Source organism: Mustela erminea, chromosome 5 (assembly GCF_009829155.1).
Source record: "Mustela erminea isolate mMusErm1 chromosome 5, mMusErm1.Pri, whole genome shotgun sequence".
In the NCBI taxonomy this organism is placed as follows: domain Eukaryota; kingdom Metazoa; phylum Chordata; class Mammalia; order Carnivora; family Mustelidae; genus Mustela; species Mustela erminea.
Window position 1 is genome coordinate 1269302 of NC_045618.1, and position 21226 is coordinate 1290527.

Genomic DNA, 21226 nt, shown 5'->3' on the forward strand with positions numbered 1-21226 from the left:
GCTAGCAGCACGGTCTTTCCAAAACAGAGACTGTCCCCGTCACTCCCCTGATTACGGTATTTCGGGGACCCCCCCTCCGCCAGCACCTGCAGGATGAAAGTCAAGCCCAGATGCAGGACGGCTATGGTCCTACACGAGTCGGGGCTGCGGGTGTCCGCTGTGGAGGCAGCCCGAGGCCACAGCCAGTGCGGGCAGAGCGTGGCCGAGGCCGCTGCTTGTCCATCTGCACCCCATCCCCCTCTCACACCCACCTGCCCTCCCCCCCCTCATCGCGGGACCAGCACCTCCCGCAGGAGCCCACGAGCCCCACACAGCAAGATTCCTGCCAAGCCTCTCGTGTTTACCACACGGCCCCGACAGAGAATGTGTGTGGACGGGGACAATCGCGGGTTCGCGCCCGTGGCTGAAAACAGCGTGGATGCGGGGACCATCGCCAGGAGAGTGAAGCCAGTCCTCCGTGTTCTTACCATCATCATCAGCATCATAAAGACGGGGGAGGGAACTTCCGGGGTGACAGCTTCCAGCACAGGATTTTCAAAAGCAAAACTATGCTGCACTCGCGGTAAGGGCGTACGATGCCATCACCCGATATGCAGAGCACAAATGGCGGCGGGGGGAGGGGGTGGAGCATGCAGCTGAGTTGCTGTATTTGGGGGGGTTAACATTTAAGCTGGGCCTTGAAAAGGGTGGATTCCGATCCCAGCACGCTGGCAAAGACGAGGGGCATTTCAGGCGGAAGGCTCAGAGACCTTCTCAGGAAGAGGAAACACACAGACACCCACACGCTCACACCTCTCTGCTCGGTATTGCTACGGAGGCGGGACTTCTGTTCCAGGCACGGCTGGAGTCCAAGCCAGGTGAGTTTTCGGGTCCCTCTGGCAGCAGTCGGAGGTGAGGACAGCAAGTGTCGGCAGGCCGGCCGGCTGACAGGTCCCACCACACCCTGGAGCGGAGAACTCAGCCCAGCACCAACGGGGCTCCGCGGGCAAAGGGAGACTTCCTCTCATCGACCGGCTCAGCGCCCCCGAGGTCGCCTCTGACCTTTGTGTTTCCACGCGGAAAATTCTCTAACCGTTTTTCTAGAAAGAACACGTCATAATGCATCATAAAGGAACATCCCAGTCTTGTGACCTTTCAAAATGCCATAATGAAGAATTGTAAAGCGGTGTTTCGCTGCTGAAGGCATTCGAACAGACGCTCCTGGCTCTTGCCACACAACAGAGGAACAAGATGGAGGACTCCAGGGTCCCGGGGTCTGCCCAGGACTGTTCGTTAATCCTTGGGAGAGGGCTCTGTGGGGACGGAGGGACAGACGGACAGAGAATGAGGGACCCCTTGCTGGGCAAGACGAGGCACTGTCTCTGAGGCCACGGGAAGCCGTGGTGGGGCTTGTCCACACACAGCTCTCACTGTTAAGAATCACAATTTACTTTGTTCTAATTCAAACTCCTCCTAAAAATTCTGCCTCTTCTCTGAATTGAATATAGACAAAAATGTACATAAGCCTAATGGACATTTTAATGTTTCTATCAGAGGTAAAAATAAATAAATAAAAATTGAACAAGAAAAAGCGTTTAAAACTTGAGGTTCTGTACATGGGGAGTTAAGTCACCTGGCTCAGTCCCTTGAATGACGTGTCTGTGGGCGGCACCGGGACCCTCGGTGAATCGTTACCCGGGACCAGGGCACCGAGCCAGTTTGCCCGTCTTGGCTGGCGTGACAGGCCCTAACCTCCAAGGAAGAATCTCTTCGTCTTACTGGGCTGGGAGGGAACAAGAAGGAAATCACACTCCGTGAACCAAGCACATGCTCCGAAGCTGCTCCCAGGAAGCCCGTCCCGAGGGCGCTTGTCCTTCCAGCAAAGGCCCGGGCTGTCCCTCCTGAGCGTCTACTGGAATATAAAGTGGGAAAACGAGCATCTTGACGTCAGGACCGGTGTGCTTTCAGACACGCGGACTCCGTGCTCACTCTTCCCTGGGAAACCAGGACAACGTTCCCACAAACTCGATCGCGCAGGGTACCAGCCCCGGGAATCACGCTCATGCCGAAGGCAGTCGGGACGGAGAAGCACGGCCCAGGGAGACCACGGTCTTCATGAGGGAGGCTCTGGGAAGGGAAATGGGCCCCCCTTGGCCGCTGGAGGGGAGGCAGGAGAACACGGGGACCCGCATCCCTAACCGCCCGTGAGTCCACAGGCAGTCACTCGACCTCCGGTCTGACAAGCAGGCAGACGTGGTGAGGACTACAGGGCCTGTCCCACCTCCCATAGTGCCTACGTCCAGGGACAGCCCCCCACCGCGCAGAGGTCCCCGAAACTCCCGCACGGCCCCAGGGGACACGCTCCAAAGTTACGGGTGCTTTATTTTTAGTCGTGTTGATTTATTCTGAAAGTTCACGTAAAAGTAGTGGAGGGGATTTTTGTGAAGCAAAAGAGACACGTCAAAGGTCTGGAAACATCATTTCCAGTAAGAGCACGAGCTGACACTATAAATCCCCCGAAGCATCCAACCACAGAAAACGTTAGGACTGCTTATGTCTTGGCTTAGGAAATTCAGTGAAGAATGCCCAGTTGTCGTGGCGGCGTGGGAGTCCCCATGGGCCCGGCTGGGGAGGGCCCGTAGATGGGATTCTGCTCGGCGCTCTGACCCGGGAGACACAAGCCCCTCTCGGTCTGGTATCACCACCGGTACACGGCGTTCCAGAGCGGCCCCGTCCCCAGCTCCTTTCTCCCCATCGCGCACCTGGAGTGCACCAAGAGCTGTGTGCTGACCCCCACACCTCCCACGTCCCACCCATCTTTCGCACGAACTGAGACACACAGACCCAAGGCCCGCACGCAGACGCCCAGCGCGGCCATGGCGGCCACAGCAGACAGCTGGGAAGCGCACGGCACCTTAACTTGAACTCGCAGTGTCCCCAAACCAGTGCTGGGACAAGAGCAAGTCCCAGGTTATTCCCTCCCAGGACTGGTGTCAGTCAACCCTTCACTCACAAACACCAAATAAAAATGTCACAGCATCTTATGAAACAACGATTTCTATTGGTTTTTTTTAAGATTTTATTTATTTATTTGACAGACAGAGATCACAAGTAGGCAGAGAGGCAGGCAGAGAGAGAGAAGGAAGCAGGCTCCCCGCTGAGCAGAGAGCCCGATGCGGGGCTCGATTCCAGGACCCTGGGATCATGACCTGAGCCAAAGGCAGAGGCTTTAACCCACTGAGCCACCCAGGCGCCCCGATTTCTATTGTTTTAACAAAGATTTTTATTTACTTATTAGAGAGGAAGCAGGAGCAGGGAGGAGAGGCAGAAGCAGACTACCGGCTGAGCAAGGAGCTCGATACAGGACTCGATCCCAGGACCTCGGATCCTGACCTGAGCTGAAGGCAGATGTTCAACCAACTGAGCCCCCCAGATGCACCACCTTTATCACTAAGGAAATTACAAGGGTGTTAGGAGCTCTGTGCCAGAAGCCAGCGCCAAAGACCGAATACATGTATTTTGTATAAATCACAGATCCATGAAGTCTATCAGTAATAAAGGAAATGCAGCCCCGAGGAGAAATAAAATGGGGGGTGCCCATGGGAAGCAGGTGAGTGGGAATGACAGAAGGAAGGAGTGAGGTTTGGGGGGAAGTTAGGAAGGTCTGGAAAAGGCAGCTGAGCTCAGGAGTAGCAACCACCTTACCGAGTGCCGAGCCCACGAGGGACCACTCAAGGGACGTCGCACAGATCCAAGCCCGTCTGTCCTCTCAACACAGACAGTGGGGACCAAGCTCATCCGCACTTGTCACATGAGAAACACGTGTACTTTGAGGCGGTAAGTAACTTGCCTGAATGGTAAGACCTAGACCAGCGCTCAGTCAGCCTGACTCAAAGGTGCTAGACCACAAGACGCTGCCTGCGAGGGACACGTGAGACCTCCCAGCCCCCGAGAAACGGGGGGAGCAGAGTTCACAGTGGCGCCCACAGGATGCTCTGGGAAGACAGCTCAACGGCGGTGCGCATGATGCTGCACAGCCAGGACCCTGAGCAACAGCAGAGCAATGACCGTGCCCTGAGCGCGTGGCAGACACAGCCCCCCGCGAGCTCCCCCAAGGCTGTCCGCAGGGGAGGGGACTGAGGCCCAGAGGCTGTACGCAACCACCCCTGTCACACAGCAGAATGGGGTCAAATGAGGTTTATTTGCTTCCCATCTACCTTCTTGACGGCTGGGAACCTGTCGTCCGGCACACGCGTCTGGCTGAGGCAGGAGTCGAGGAGGAAGCATAGGGAGGGCCCAGAGGGCGGCCTGGACGTTTTAGGGCTATCCGGTGTCCCTTCTTCTGGCAAGAATGAGCCAGCAAGAACCAGGGTCTGCCTGGGGATACAGATCTAGCCAGGGCCCAGGAAAAGTCTTCAAGAGCAGAAAGGACCTGCCCCAGAAGGTATGTTAGGATGTTCAGTATGTCCAGGAAGCCAGTCCGAAGTTTATTCCAATGGAACAGATCTGAAGAATCAAGACTGTAGCCAAGATTGCCCCCAGGCTGGAATGAGAGACAGGCGGTAAAAACCGTGTAAAGAAAGATCCGGCGATACTGGAAAGCCGGATGGTTGGAAAGGAGACGAGGATGATCCTATGTTCCAAACCGTCGGTGCACAGGAACGGGGGAAACACACGGAGCGTGGTAAGGATGAACTCTGACGTCCTTGGGGACAGTGGGACATCTAAGTGGCAATGAAGTGCTGAGCGGGGCAGCACAGAGCCCTGGGACAGGCTCGCACAGACCTGTCTCAGCGAGGACCACCGGCTCGTCCGCTCTGCGGCGATGGGACCCGTCCAGCCTGCTCCCCGCCCCGACCCTCCACGGCTCACACACACCGGGCACTCGGTAAATACTTTCTGAATGAATGTTATGATCCGATCTACTTTTATTCGGCTTATCTTCAAGGATATCATGACTCTGTCCAACACCTCGATGAAATTCACACCCACTCTCTTTATTCTAGTCTTTCCAAGGGCGTGCAATCCTATTAGAGGAAGGAATGAGGTCCGTTTAATGGGAATTAGTTACAGTGAACAGAGGCTCACCCACCCAGCAGCACGGACGGCAAACAGCGAGGAGACGCCGCACTGGTTACACTCGTCACGAACGTCCCGCTCGATTACTCTAAAGGTCGAGGACGAGAAAGTCTCCCTTATGATTGTTCATTTAAGTTACATCTCCGGTGCCCACATAGGTATGACTCCCCAAACAGCCTCCGGAAAGAGAAATAAAACAGCAGCACAGACAAAGTGACAGCAGACAGCTTGCAATATTCAACAGAATTTCAGAAAGGGGCATCTGGGGGGCTCAGCGGCTTCAGCATCTGACTCTCGGTTTCAGCTCAGGTCTCAATCTCAGGGTGGTGGGATCCAGCCCCACATCGGGCTCCACACTCAGCGGGGGTCTGCCTGAGACTCTCTCTCTCCCTCTGCTCCTCACTGCCCCCACCAAAACAATAAATAAATCTTAAACAAAAAAAAAAAGAATTTCAGAAATGTCCGAAATGAGCGGAAGCTGGTCACGACAGTACAGGCGAGTGCAGACTTGGGACTGTCCAGTGTCCATTCCGCACGTTCCAACGCAGAGCCTGTTTCTCCCATGCGAAGTCACCACCGGACACCAGGACCAGTGGTTGGAGCAGCGCAGCAGGCGCGAACACGCACCCTCCTTCCTGCTCCCAGTGAGCGGCCCAGGAGCTGGCCTCGTCCACGTGCAGGGCTGCAGGGACCAATTTGGGGGATGGCCACTTGACCCAATTTAGGTCAGTGAGAAGAGCAGGATTTTACTGGTAGACTTGCTCCCTTCTGCCAGGAACACGAATGGCAAGGCTGCTGTGGAACCGGAAGCCGCCACGGGCCACCATGGGACACCACGGATACCTGGAACGGAAGCCAACCCAGGTGAAGGCCGAGTTGGAGTAGATCCTGAGAGCCCTGACTGAGCCATATCAAAGCTAGCCCTTTTGGGGATTTTTCAGTCTCTGAGCCAAAAAAATCCCATTTTCGATTACGTCAGGTTGAATCAGATAATGCACTTTCCCTGGAAAGACTCCTGGCTCACCTCATTGCCCGAGCAGCTCTCCCTCTGAGCGCAAGTTCGGGAAGGAGGCAGCCCCTCCCTTCCACCTGGTGATCTCTTTGTGTTGCTGGACACACGATGCCAGCAAACCCAATGGGACATTTTTAAGAACTTACGTGGGTAACGAAAGACACAACAGCTCAGTCTTTCCAAGCCGTGATAACACGGGCAAACCAGAAGGAAAAGGCCACGAAAGCCACGCCAGGACGGATGGTCTGCGCACTAGTCAGCTCGTCCCAGACACCGTGAAGCGAGATTCGCAGCTCGGCCCCAAAGCTGCCTCATGCTACGCTGCTGATGCCGAGGAAACCCACGCGCCTGCTCAAACATTTCTACCAACAGCGGCAAAGAGCCTCACCCCTCAGACTGGAGGGGCACAAAACCAGATCGCAGCCCCTCTACCTTTACAACCCAGACCACAAGCATCCGCCGAGAAGAACACACGGGGAAGCAACCGGTCCCGTAACTACAGCGTGGATAAGCGCAGCGGAGGAAGGCAGGAAACGAACCGCCTCCCGGGGGGATGTCTGTCTGCTCCAGGCCAAGCCCTGAACTTCCATATTCTCAGCGCGCTCTCCCGTTTCCTGCGGTACCTGCATCCGACAGACACTGCCGGCTGGGATACTTCTCCGTTCGCGTACGTCTCCCCAGTTAGAGGGTGACCCCCTGGAGCCCAGGACCTCATCCTTCCACACCTAACAGTGTCTAACACGATGAAGATCCTCCGGAAATGTCCCTTGGAAGTTCTCAAAATGTAATGCCCTTGGCTAGCAATGAACTGATAGTACGACGAGTAAGTCCATCTTCCTCGCTCACAATTAAGAGCAGTTACTACCTGGGACGCCCCGGTGGCTCGGTCAGGAGAACCTCTGCCTTTGGCTCCGGTCGTGATCTCCTGGGATCGAGTCCCGTGTCGGGCTCTGCGCTGAGTGCGGAGCTGTTCGAGATTCTCTCTCGCTCTCTCCTCCCCCTGCACCCCACCGCCACGCTGTGCACTTGTGTTCTCTCTTTCAAATTAAAAAAAAAAAAAAAAGTTGACTATTTACCAAATAGCTCTTCTGTGCCAAGTCATGTGCTCAAAACCACACGTAAATGATTTAGTCATTGACTTGGACTGAGTTCATCGTGACGGGAAATGCAACCACATTGAGAGGGAAGATCACGTCTCCTCCTAACTCTTCCCACTGCCGAACCTGAACAGAAACAGAACAACGGCGTACAGGTTCAGGGCGACACGCCTGGACTCAACCTAGGGAGGGCGCTCCAGAGTGGGCCAAGGGCTGGGCCCCGGGCAGACCCGGCAAAGGGCGTTTCAGCAGGGACACCTCCATGAGGCAGTGTGGGCACGGGAGGGGCGGCCACCATGGAGTAGACAGAGCTGGACGTCCGGGGTCCCCCGTCAGCCTGCGAGTGCACAGCAGCAGCTGCACTCGGTCTGAGCGACGTCCCAGCCTCAGCTCCGAGCCTGGCTCGTTACCACCCCCTTATTGTCTCCTTGTCCTCAGTGTCTGTGGGCTCTCCCCGCGCAGACACACGGCCGTCCCGCGATGTCGGGGTTCCAAGCAGACGGCAGGGCTGGGTGATAGAGGGGGAGCTAAGGTCGCCAAGCAGATGACACCCCCACCACGATGAGCCCTGACTCAGTGCCCTCCCATCCCAACCTGTTGCTCTGGTGGGTCACGGTGTTGGCCGGAAGGGACCAGAACTAGGGAGACGACCTCACAGCGCTGCCCTGTGGTTCCTTGCAGCCGTGTAAGTCTTAGTCAAACACACACTTTCAAGAAGGTCTGAGCCAGCATCCGACAAGCTAGTATTCCCGGCTTGTTTTGCTTTCAGCTCTCCAACTGCTGGTTAGCCATTAAATCTCCCATGTGGCTACTGGCGAGGGGAGAGCATGTGCAAAGGTCCAGCGGTAAGGAAAGCCGGCAGGGCTGGGAGACAGACTCAGAGTGGCCAGAACCTGGGTTACACAGAGCGGGGCTGGAAACAGGTGAAAACGGATGGACGCGCAGCGCCAAGTTGGGAAGAGCCTCATAAGGAGGGTTCGCGCGCCCCCCCGCCCCGCCCCGGGACAGCAGGAGGTCACTGAGATGCTTGAAACAGGACGGAGAAGCAATCAGATATGTGTCTCGGAAATCTCGTCTCGTATACTGTGTGGACAGTGGACCGACAGGGAGGAGCGGTACGAGAAGAGACAGGAGCAGCCACGAGGAGGCTGTGTGCACAGCACCGGCAGCTCAGACTGCCATTCCAAGGAGCGGACACCCTCAACAAACACTTAGTAGGGACACCAGGAGGACTTGGCCACAGACCACGTGAGGGACATGAGAGAGGTCGGCACGGGGGAGTCAAGGACGATCCTGAGACTCCTGGCACGGCCGGGCACGGGGCTGACGGCACCAGGCACTAAGAGGGACACGCGATGGGCCAAGGGGGACAGGAGTCAGCCTGGAGCAGCCTAAAGCCAGGTGACATCCAAGAGGAGATGTCGTCCAGAAGGCAACTGGTTGGTCTGAAGTTGCATCAGAAAAGCCCATTAGCACTAATGTTAATGTGCTCATTAATATACAGAACATAAGGGAGGTCATGGGAAGTGATGACATTCTCCGGGGGAAATGTCCAGTCTGACCCCGGGTAAGGGCCAGAGTGGGTACACAGACACCCGTACCCAGATGCCTTATTCTCAGCTTACCGGGGGCATCTCGCCCTGAGCCGCATGATCAGGGCATCTCGAAACGGAAGTGCCACACCGTCCGTCCCCATAGGGAAAGCGGCCCCTACGACCCGCACATCACCATCGGGTCACCGTCTGCCAGCACCCTGGGATGCCGGTTCCAATACCGCAAGCACTCACCTGTCGACAAGGCTTCCTCCCGAACCTCGTCTTCTCTGGGCTGATGAATGTTCCAGGACGTTTTGGGAAGCGCGGAGATTTCCTCGGGCGAGGCCAACCTTACCATATCCATGTGATTGCTCTGGAACCGGTACCGCGGGATGAAGCAGGTTTTGCCTCGCCGGAAAATGTCCTTGATGATCTCCTCTGTCTCGATCTCGTCCGGCATGCTCAGGAAGATGGAAATTCTCTTGGACTTCTGATACTGACTGTGGGCCATCACCTAAATGGGAAACGGCAGTCACATTGATTCCCCAAGGTGACACTTCCGAACACCGGTGGCTACCCCTTTGCGGTTTTTACCCCTTCTCCCTTCTCCCTCCGCCTTCTCCAGCTTCTTGAAATACAAGTCACCAACGGAGAGCAGAGCAGCTGAGGGGGCCGGGCGGGCCTGCGTCCTGAAGCCCAGGGCTTGGTTCTGAGCCCAGCAATGACCTCTCTGACCCCTTGCCATCTTTCTCACACGCCTGCTCCAGCAGGAGTGACAACTCGTTAAAAAGTCACCGTCACCTTACAGAATCCCAAGCCTGCCGTCCAGCCACCTTCAGTCCAGCCACCTCCGGTCACCCCGTACACCGCCCTGAGCGTCCCCGCCTGGCTTCCACTCTGCACCTCGGCTCCCACGAGCTTCCTCACTCCCTGGATCGTCAGGCTCGCATCCCCTTAAATTCTGCCCGTTTTAGCCAACTCGGGCGCTCGCTTCCCCTGACTTCGGCAGAACACTTACAACACTTAAGAGTGCGCGGAACACTTAATTATGTATTATCTGGCTGATCACTAACTGTCTCACGAGTCCCAACGGCAGTATTGTGACCAGGAGGTAAGCTCCCAGGAGCAGGGGACAAGCCTGTCCTTCTTCAGCTCTGACGACCTCTGTCCCCACCTCCTACAACTCTCCTGTCCAGATGTTAAAGAGTTTGCCGAGATGGGAGGAGGGGCTCTTGGAGAGGTGCAGTCCTTCTAGAGACAAGTACCAGGTTGCGAGAAGGCCCCCAAGTGGGGAAACGCCATCATGCTCAGTTTCATCAGGCCTCAGAGCAGTTAATCTCTGAACTGCCCCAGACTCACGAGTCGGCTCTCAGCAACCCTTCCTTTCCTTTTCCTCTGAGCTAAGAAGACAGATACAGCAACCCTGGCCGAAAAACAGGTCTGGCAGAAAGACCAACACAGAGAGCCAGGTCAGTCCTAAAGGAAAGGAGCACGAGCGTTCAGCAGACAGAGCGCACCAGACTGCGGCCGGGGAAGCGAGCTCCATCCTCCCGGGAAGTCACATCGCTGCTACGAGGCCTGATAAAAGGCGAAATGAAAAGAAATGCGACCCCCAGACCCTGGGAAGACCTGCGGCTCCTGGCACCCAGGTGCTTTCTGAGAAAGTTACGTATCTGTCCTGTCTGTTCTCTTTAAAGAGAATATGAAGCACCAAGAGCTGAATAAGCAGAAACAGAAATCAGTTAAAATTCAGTGCGAGACTGTGCATATGCATTTATCTTCCTTGTTCCTGACATCTCATTTATGTGACAATAAAGAAGCACAAAAAGAGAAAACCATTATGGCACCGAGAACAGGAGAACAGACACTTGACTAATTTCTGTGAGACAGAGAGGAGATGGGGCGGTATTTCCAGACCAGCAGCAGTAGACACAATAGGCAGACGATGTGGCTGTGGGGCTGGCAGAACCCCTTCCCCCAGAGTGACTGCAAAAGACAAAGGAGATCCCGGGAGCTGTCATACCTTCATTCATAAACACAAGTCCACAAGGAAGGTTCAGCAAACATTTTAGAACGTCAAAACACAAAAGAGAAGGAATAAAAGGGGGAAACGGAGATAATTGAGAGAATGGGAAATTTTTAAATTCTAATTAGTTTTCTCAGACAAATTCAAGACAGTTGCATCTATAAGGTAACAACATGCTATGGAAAGAAAGCAATCCGAAAATTGAGAAATGATCATTGAAAATTAAAATTAAGAATACCAACATTTTAAAGTTCAGGAGAAAGCCTTAAAGTAGGAGAAAAAGACAAAGAAATGGGGAAAGTAAAAAAGAAAGAAAGAAAGAAAGACTCTTAAAAGACACAGAAAGCCTGTAGGATTTTCACTAGCTGATTCATAGGAATTGCAGAAAGGCACAAAGGAAAAGAAGTAATCGAAGATATAACAGATAAAGATACCAGTCTTCACATTGAACGGAGGTCATGGGTGCTAAGGAGAACAAGCAATATATTTTTAAACTTGAAATTCAAACCAGCAGTGAAATATGAGGGTAAAGACTTTTTCTAATATATAAAGTCTTAAAAAACTTACCCCCATAGATATTTCTAAGAACAAAAAAAATTCCTTGATAATATACTCTAGTAAGATGGAGAGAAAGAAATCCAACCAAGAAGACACTGGGTTCGGGCAGCCCAACAGAGAAGCAGGGTGGGAGGAAGTCTAGGCTGTGCACTGGGCCACAGCAGAGGGAGCAGGGGCCTGGAGTGCTCTCAGGAAGAAAACTGATTTATTTAAACAGACAAAATGAAAAAGAATCTACTGGTAAAATAAAGGCATATTCTTGTTTTGCCAAAAAGGAAAAATAAAAGTGATCAGAAACTCCTTGAAAACCATAGAGCTGCATTACAAACGTAGACTCCAAACAGGAGCAGACTAAAGCCTGTTACGATTTTGAGCAATTTTAGAGTGTAACGAAAGACAGAGTTCTCAGAGTGACACTGGAAACATTCTCTGCCTAGCCACACACAGCTAGTGACACAGAATCATACATCCTTTTCTGATAACCATACAACTTGGTTCTACAGTGAATACTATCTATGTAATCAATACACTGTAAATACTATTCCCTGAAACTCCAAATTTGGAAATCAGCCACTGAAAATGCTCCATAGACTAATTCTAATTACAAAACAATAGAAATATTATAAAACTTGACAATTTAAGAATGATGATATAAGGGTCAGAAGCTGGCAGATGGAACAGAAGACAGGTATAGGGCACTAATGTCCTTATTTAGTTGGGGAGTCAAGATATGACACAAAGTTGAATTTCTTCACCATACATTGCTTTTCCGATAAATTTCTAAATTATAAAAAAAAGGTGCTGCGTCATGAAGAATAAATGTGCATTGTGAAATACGTTATTGAGAGAATGGCATCACCTAACACCTTTGTTGACTGTGCACTACAGCAAAATAGTGTTCTAATCCCAGCACCTGGATGTCTCCAGCCATGACCCCCTGGTTGGTCATGAAATCAACAGTAGGTTACAAGCAGCTTTTTAAATAAAACAGAACATATTGAAGTTTACTGTATATAGTAAGAATTGTGAAACCCTGGGCTGTGAAACATTTCTTCGGTATGTGTATCTGTAGGGGGGTCCTGGGTCTGCTTTTCAACGTTTCTCTCTACTCTGATGCCAGCTCTGACTTGTCCCCTGTTCTGTCACTGGTTCTGCATCTGCACAGCTACTACTTCCGCACGGAACTTATAAACTCTCATCTTCCGCAGACAGAGAAACAACTCATCCTCGTCTTCCCCGCGCCTTTCCCACGTCTGCTCCAGGCCTTGTGCGCCTCCTGCCTAGTGAGGTCAAACCCCCATTCTGCAAGCACAGGACTGCTCTCCTCTGCGGGACCCTCTGAGCTCCATCCCACCTGTTGCCAGGCTGCACGGCTTCTCAACTGCGCAGACTCCCGTTTCCCGAAATGCTCGCATAGGCTTCTCCTAAAGGCTGCCTGGAAAGCGCGTGCAGGGCGCCGGACTGGCTCAGTCCCTGAAGCACCTGACTCCTGATCTCCGGGGTGTGAACTCAAGTACCACTTTGGGTGTGGAGATTAATTAAAAACAAAATCTTAAAAAAATTAAAAAAAAAATGTGGGGATGCCTGGGTGGCTCGGTGGGTTAAGCCGCTGCCTTCGGCTCAGGTCATGATCTCAGGGTCCTGGGATCAAGCCCCGCATTGGGCTCTCTGCTCAGAGGGGAGCCTGCCTCCCCCTTCTCTGCCTACTTGTGATCTCTGCCAAATAAATAAATAAAATCTTTAAAAGTAAATAAATAAAATAAAACGCGTCGGAGCCAGGTTAGACGCGGACCGTGGCGCTGCGGAGGCCGCGTCCCCTGCACCTGGGCCAGACGGTCCCCGCGCCGCCCACGCCCCGCCCTCACCGACAGAACCCATCAGCTACGGTGCCCGGCGCGTCTCCCTGGGGTGCTCCCTCGCTCGGGGCGCAGCACACGGGTGACCCTGCGTTCCTTCTCCCTGCGGGCGCCGGCGCGGGGACCCGCGGGGACCTCGCCCCCGGGAACCGGTCGGGGACGGGGCGGGAAGGCCGAGGCAGGGCGCGGGCAGCAGCTCGTGTAGGGACCGCGGGGAAGTCCGCGCCGGGGGGGGGGGGGGGGGCGCGGCCCCGCCCCCTGCCCCGCCCCTGCCCCGCCCCCCGCGGGCTCCCCTCCCGGCGGCGCGCGAGCGCACAGGTGCACGCGCGCGCACGGCACCCCCGGGCCGTCCGCGCACTTCTCCGCCCGCGTCCCCGAGGCGACTGGACTCTGCGCCGCGCGTCCGCGCTGCCCGGCACTCGGGGGCCCCTCGGGGCTCAGGGCCCGCGCTCAGCGCGCCGGAGCTCCCTGCCCCCACCCCGCTCTCACCTCGGCCGGGTGTCATCCGCCTCCACCCTCCTCAGCCCTCCTCAGCCCGGGACCCCCTCGCCGCACGCTCCCCCCGGCTGAAGGATGTGCGCGCCCCCGAACCGCCCGCGGAGAAACGTGCGCGCGCCCGGAGGGTCCTCCCGGCGCCTGCGGAGGGACGTGCGCGCCCCCGAGGGGTCCTCTCGAGCCTGCGGAGGGACGTGCGCGCGCCGGCCAGCTGCGCCTGCGCGGGCCGTCGACCCAGAGCCGCCCGGCGATCCGGCGAGCATGGCTGTCCGCTGCGGCGGTCGCCCTCGCGGTCTCGTACCTCCTGGGCCAGGAGGCGGGACTGGCGCAGCCGCTCCTCGGCGCTCATCGCCCGCAGACGCTGCTTCAGCTCGGCCCGCAGGCTCCGCTTGGCGCTGCTCACAGCCGCCGCCGCCGCCATCTCCCGGGCGCCCCGTGTTCGTCCCCGCTTCCGGGTCGCGGGCGCCCGCCCCCAGCACGCCTCCCGCCGGGGACTCCACGCGGCCAGGGCAGGGTCTGAGGTCAGCCGGGTCCGGGGGAGGGTCCGGGGGAGGGTCTGGGGGAGGGTCCGGGGGAGGGGCGGCCCCGGGGAAGGGGGAGGGTCCGGGCTCAGTGAGGCCCCGGGCGGGGGGGGACGGGGGGGGGGTCCGAGGTGGGCGGGGGACCCCCCAGTGGGTGGGTCCGGGGGAGGGTCTGGGGGAGGGGCCGGGGAAGGGGCGGCCCCGGGAAAGGGAGAGGTTCTGGGCCCAGTGAGGCCCCGGGTGGGGGGGTCCGAGGTGGGCGGGGGACCCCCCAGTGGGTGGGTCCGGGGGGAGGGTCTGGGGGAGGGTCCGGGGGAGGGGTGGCCCCGGGGAAGGGGGAGGGTCCGGGCGCAGTGAGGCCCCGGGCGGGGGGGGGGTTCCGAGGTGGGCGGGGGACCCCCCCAGTGGGTGGGTCCGGGGGAGGGTCTGGGGGAGTGGCGGCCCCGGGGAAGGGGGAGGGTCCGGGCGCAGTGAGGCCCCGGGGGAGGGCCCGAAGTGGGCGGGAGACCCTGGGAGAGAGGCCTCAGGGCCGCCCCGGGGAGGGTCTGGGCTCCGTGCGTCCCCAGGGAAGAGGGAGGGTCGGTGGAGGGGGACTGTGTCCTGCGGGGGCAGAGAGCAAGCGACTGCCTGTGGCCCGTCCTGGGTTCGGGGAGGGGGCGCGGCCGGCACCCGCGCTGGCCTAGGTTGCTGTGAGTGAGCCTTGGGGCCTGACCAGCGCGCAGGGGCCGGCGAAGAGAAGTACACAGGGTGCCCAGACCTGCGGGTTAAAGGGAACATGATTGTTGTTGGGTTTTGGTTTTTTGGCAAAAACACTTTCCTCTCTTTTTCTTTCCCAGCGGGTGAGAGGGAGCCGGTTTGTAACTGAGCGACAGGACAGACCTCTGAACAGGACAGACCGTTGAAGCGGCCGGTGCCTTTTGTGCTCACCTCTGGAGAATTCGGGACTCGGAGTCAGTGCCCAGTGGGTTACAGGGTCAAGGTCCAGCGAGTGCTCGTGGTTGGGTGCCGGGCCCTGGGGCCTCCAGAGCAATGAGCAGATGGAGACCCCGAGTTTCCTCGTCTGCAGGTGTTTACCTAGACTGGGAGGAAGGAAGACTGTAATCCCAGGGACTCCGTTGGGGAAAGGCTCGTACACTCTAGATTGACCCCTCGCGTGTTGGCAGCAGTGATCCCATGGAAAGGTGAGGGGGTTCGTCATTTAGTAGATGAGGAGCCTGAACTGTACAATAATTAGAAGTTGAGAAAATTTAGTGAGTTTTGTGGTGATCAGTTTTACCGTTTACTGACGTTCCTGTGGGAAAACAAGCATTCAGGCATAGCCAGCGAAACAGAAGATGAAAGGCCGCCCGGAACTGGCCCTTCCAGACCTGAAACATACGGTAAAACCCACGTAACTGCAACAGTTGGGGATTGCCACCCACTCGAACAATGGAATAGAGCAGAAGCTCAGAAATAGACCTGAAGCCATACGGCAGCGTAGTATATGACAAAGATGGCATCTTAGATCACAGGGCCAGCACCATCTGTGTAATAAGTGGTCCTAGGAGAGCTGGACAGCCATTTCTTAAAATGTAAAATTATGTCCATATCTCTCACCATATATAAGAAAAAACTCCAAACGGATTAAGGATGTCGTGTACAACCTAAGACCGTGGGAGAGAGGGCGCTTCCCCCACAACGGCAGTGTGGGAAGGGCGGTGAGAGAGAAGACTGGTAAGTTCGACTGCAGACGAGTGTCTTGTAACTTTGCACGGCACATACACAAAAGACCACTGACAAACGGGAGGAGATACACGCAGCATAAACCTCAGACAAAGGGTGAATTTCTTTTAATAAAGAACTCTTTAAACGTTGGGTTCCAAGGCAGTTAGGCCAGAAAAATAATAACAGGCAACCAGCCTGCAAAGAAAGAAGTAAAACTTCTCTGCAGACGGCATGACCACGTGTACAGGGAATCCGGAGGAACCCATCAGAAAGCTGTACAGTGGGGCTCGGCGAGGTCACAGGATAGGAGACCGGCCTCCTAGCCTGGCGCGGTTCGCACCGGATGCGTTGCTGGTTCTTCTGGTCCTGCAGCAGCTCCTGGCCTTTGGATTCAAATTAGGACCACGGCTCTGGAGATGTTGCTGGCTCCAACATCACATGTGCCCATCCTTTGTAAGTGTGGAACCAGCCCTACTGGTTCCTTCGAGCTACACACACAGCTGACCCTCAGACAACATGGGCATTCGGAGCACTGACCCCTGCATAGTCACCTCTCCAAAAACTTAACTACTAATACCCCACCAGTGAGGGAAGCCTTGCAGACCACATGCACAGTTGATGAACACCTAGTTTGTGTATGTGTTGCAGACTGTGCTGACGATATAGGGAGTCAGGGAAGGGACTGTTGTAAGTCATGAGAGAAAATACATTTATAGTACTGGACTGTATCAGAGAAAAATCTTAAGTGTAAGTAAGCCCATGCAGTTCCTGCCTTTGTTGGATATTGATCAACTATATACTTATATATAAAACAGGAGATAATGTAAGTAGGAGATTTATATGTATATCTCATATGTTCTCAAATGGCTATAATAATAGGTGTATATAACAACATGTAAGTTATACATAAAAAGACTATATGTACTGATTCATTCCCTTTCTCTAGAAAAGCCCAATACAGATTTTTGTAATAATCCAGAGGGTCTCAAATTTGAAAAATAATTCCTTTTGCAATAGCATAAAAAAAATACTTAGAAATAAGTTTAACAAGTGTTAGAGTTCTGGAAACTACATGGCATTGTTGAGAGAAAGGAGGCCTCTATAAACTGAAGGACATCCCATATTCATGGGTTGGAAGACTTACTATTACGATAGCACTGCTCCCTAATCTGATCTGTAGAGTCAACGCAATACCTGTCAAATTTGGCTTTTTTGCAAAAATCAACAAACTTATTGTCATGGTAAAACAAGATACCCAGAATAACCAAAACAGCCTTGAGAAAAGAGAACGAAGTTGGAAAACTCACAGAACTGAACTCGAGAAGTTAATACGAAGCTACAGTAATCAAGGCAGCGTAGTCCTGGGGTAAGGAAGAACAGGATAGGTAAATGGCGTAGAATCGAGAGCCCAGAAATAAACATTCACACTCACGGTCACTTGATTTTCCTGAGAAAGAGAGCCAAGATGATTCTATTGGGAAGAATGGTTTTCTCCAACAAACAGTGATGGGATGTGGAAAACAAGGAACTGGGATCCTTACCTAACACCATATTCACAATTTAACTCAAAGTAGATCAAAGGCCTAAAGGTAAGTGCCGAAACAAAACTCTAAGAAGAAAACGTAGGCGTGCATGTTTATTACCATGGATTAGGTAGTGGTTCCTTAGTTGTAGCACCAGACCCAAGCAACAAATGAAAAATAATCCGGACTTCATCAAAATTAAGCATGTTAGTACGTTAAAAGACCTCATTGCATATACGAGGGAATTAAATCTGGAGTATGTAAAGAACCCTTACAACCGAGCAGTAAAAGAAGGTAATCTAAACAGGCCAGAGACTTCAGTGCAGACAAGTCTCCGCCTAAGATGGCTACAAAGGACGGAGTAAGATAGCAGCATCCTTCGTCCTTAGAGAACTGCAAACCCAAACCACAAAGGGATGCTGTGCACGCGCGCGTGCGCGCAAACACACACACACACACACACACACACGGCTATAATCAGAAACACAGCGTCAGCGAGGGTGTAAAGGTGAGAGCCCTCCTGCTCCTGGGAACCTGGGACGCTACAGCGGGCACGGGCCCAGTGACAGGCCACATACTGCACGGTCCCGTTTGTATGAAATACCCAGGACAGGCAAATCCACGTAGACAGCAGGTGAGGGAGAGGTCGCCCGGGGCTGAGGCGGGAGTACGGGGCTTCTGTTCGGGGTGATGAGAATGTTCTAAAGTTACACAGAGAGGCTAGTTGCAAAGCACTGTGTGTAAACTAAAAACTGCTGACTTGTGCATTTTAAAAGGGTGATTTTAATGTCCATTACATCGCCATGAAATAAAGAACAGCAGAAAAGAAAATCTACACGTATCCGCTCATTTCTGAAAGAAAAAAATGCAGTAAACATAAACTGTAAACAAACGATGGGTCCCCATAGGGCATGGGTGAGGGCATGGGTGGGGCAGCAGTAAGGGAGTAGCCGAGTGACGGGGACAACGACATTTCTTCAATGACACTGGTCTGGGTAGCTCTGATCCTCAGAACCACGCCAGCGTCTGCATGAACACGTGCACACGTCCGCACAGCCAGGAGCAGGGCAAGTGGGATGAGACAGACGTGCACTGTGACGGTTGACATACCACGAACGGAGGAGGAGGAAAGAACTGACTTAAGTAACTGCCGGAAGCAGCGTTCTGACCGTCCCCTGTAAGAGTGGGGGCCGAGGCAGCTGTACCCTGACCGCGCGCTCCAGTTGAGACATTCATTTCTCATCAGGTAATAAATCAGTAATTGTGAAACTACTTTATCTGTGTTCCAGAACTGAGCAAATAAGGAAATGCGTCATAGATCATGGGAGTGCCAGTGTCTCCCCGTCAGGAAAAACAAATACAAATAAGGAAGGAGTAAAGGTTGGAATGAGCCCTGTTATGTTGCCTTAGAATGGGAAGTGTTGGTATCAATTTGTGATTTTCGATAGATACACAAATGGACAGAGAAATAGAGATGTACATTTGATGCACGGACTTACGTTTTCTAGTTCTGTCCGTGAGAGCATGCAGAAGCAGCGACCCTCCAGAGCAATGAAATCTAGCGTCCAGATCTTGGTTTCCGAGTGTCGTTCTCCAACAAGGAGTAGGGCTTCCAGTGTTGAGGCAGGAGCAAGATGGGCCTGGAACAGCTCATGGCGCCACAAGGTAAGGAAGTGATCCCAGCAGAAGGGGGCGCGTCAGAAGGGAGCCAGGACCCAAACTGGAGTTCCCAGCAGCCTAAGCTGGGACAATTTGAGCAACAAAATAATAATTTTACTCTATAACCCATGAAATAAAATAAATATCTATGGTCCATAGTGATTGATAAATAGATAATGATAAATAAAAATAACAAGTAGACATAGCTCCTTGTCCTATAATTCTAGTTAATAAGTGTCGAAGGAATGGTGGAAATCGAGAATCACCATTAAGCAAAATTTGCACTTACAATCAATCAGTGCAGGCAAGAACCGTTGATAGGGGCTAAAATCAGCAGGCAAAAGAAAAAGAAACAAAAAGATCATTTTTGTGGTCTCAAAGTATCCCCATAAGATACTTACTGGATGTTAACATGGGATAAGACACGTGTGCCCCCTAATACGGCCCACTGAAAAGGACACAAATTCATTTATGTGGTATTCCTTCTGCCAGAAAAATCAGGAAAACCTCAATCACGAAAAAAATCAAACCCAAATTGAGAGACATTCTCTAAACACCTGACCAGCACTCTTTAGAAATCTCAAGGTCATGAAAGACCAAGAAACTTAGGGACCGGAGATGGAGATGGGACAGTTAAGGACATTGAGCCGTCCTTGGGCTTCTGGACCAGAGAAAGGGCATTGGTGGGAAACCGGTGGGATTCAGGTAAGGTTTGCATGTGGTTTGTACATTTACGTAACGGTGTGGTATCGACATTAGTTTCTTTGGAAAGAAAGCTGTACCGTGACTACGAGGGATGCTGTTGGAAGTTAGGTGAAGGATATACAGGAAGTCTGTTTTTGCAGATTTTTCTGTAAGATTAAAATTAGTTCAAAAAACCTGCTAGGTAAATAAACTTGGTGGACGCATGGGATAGGAGAGATGATCCTGTGAAAAACTAGTTTTCGTTGACCCGAGGGTACATCAACACACGTTTCCTAACCACCCGTTACAGCAGCTCCTAACTCCTCTCCCGGCGACCAGTCTCCTACAACCCGGCCCCCACACTTCCCTTCTTAGGAAGAAAACACTCTCGTCCTATCACTGTCTCTAGAACCTTCCTCTGGTGAAAGCCTGTTATCATCGGACCCTGCTCCCCGCAGTGACCCGTGTGGTCCTGTCGCCGTCTGCTCCCTGGCGCAGTGCGCTGTGCTGCCCGAGACCCCCAGGCCTGGCTGACCACAGAGCTGTCCCAGTGCACTGAGGGAGAATGTTTATTCACCAGAAGTCCTCCTGGGAAAGCACCATCTATATGACCTTTCTTACTTTTTCTTTTTTCTTTTTTTTTTTTTTTTTTTTTTGGAAGATTTATTTATTTATTTATTTGACAGACAGAGATCACAAGTAGGCAGAGAGGCAGGCAGAGGGGTGGGGGGAAGTGGGCTGTCTGCTGAGCAGGGAGCCCGATGCAGGGCTCGATCCCCGGACCCTGAGATCATGACCCGAGCCGAAGGCAGAGGCTTAACCCACTGAGCCACCAGGCGCCCCATGACCTTTCTTTAAGAAGAAATACTTTGATAAAGCACTTGGGTCATGGACCGAAAGCCACAATCACAGAAAGATGGTCCCTAAACTGTGATGTGTAAGACAGGCAGAGGCGCATCCGTCGGTTCCCAGAGGGATGGGGGGAGTCAAACAGAGCCCGTGGCGGAGCTAACACAGTGGGTTCCCGTGCACTGGAGGGGAGAGAAAGGGAGAAAAGTCCCTGGAAGCACCTGCCAGGGAGAGGAGCTCTGGAAACGTCCAGGAGGGACTTCCTCGCTTGTGTGCTCTCGGGTGCTTGACGTGAAACCTCCCACCGACTCCCTGGCAGCATCGCCCACTGTCCTTGTGGCAGGGCTGCGTGGGGAGACTGTTGGGGTGCGCGACGGCCTGCATGGTCCAGGGCAGAGGAGAGCCGCTGTTGGAGCGACAGGAGCACATCGGCGACGGCCGGCGGGTCCAGAGGCTGCTCTGCTTCCTCCCGGGTGGAGTCCTGGACCTAGAAACTGTGACATCGGTGTTACTGTGATGTTATCATGGAACAGGAAATAGGTTTGGACGTGCCACGTGGCTTGCCCAGGCTCACTAAGTGGGGGGCTGCTACGTGAAAGAAATCGGGACCTCCAAAACCCATGCTAACCCGCCTCCTCTGTCCCAGCTG

General features: G+C 53.7%; 1 protein-coding gene across 3 annotated transcripts in view; it reads right to left on the reverse strand.

Annotated features, from left to right (window-relative positions):
- Positions 1–14189, reverse strand: part of LOC116590299 (5-formyltetrahydrofolate cyclo-ligase-like) — a 35207-nt gene extending 21018 nt beyond the window's left edge. Inside the window, exons 1-3 of one of the 3 annotated variants that reach the window (XM_032341915.1) lie at positions 13939–14188; positions 8955–9216; positions 5457–5901 (exon numbers count right to left, since the gene is read on the reverse strand). In XM_032341915.1, coding sequence (XP_032197806.1) covers positions 5780–5901; positions 8955–9216; positions 13939–14058 — 504 coding nt within the window. In that variant the 5' untranslated portion in view covers positions 14059–14188 and the 3' untranslated portion in view covers positions 5457–5779. Of the gene's footprint in view, positions 1–5456; positions 5902–8954; positions 9217–13938 lie in introns of those variants that run through there. The other 2 variants (XM_032341913.1, XM_032341914.1) reach the window with 2 other exon arrangements.
- Positions 14190–21226: the final 7037 nt, after the last annotated feature.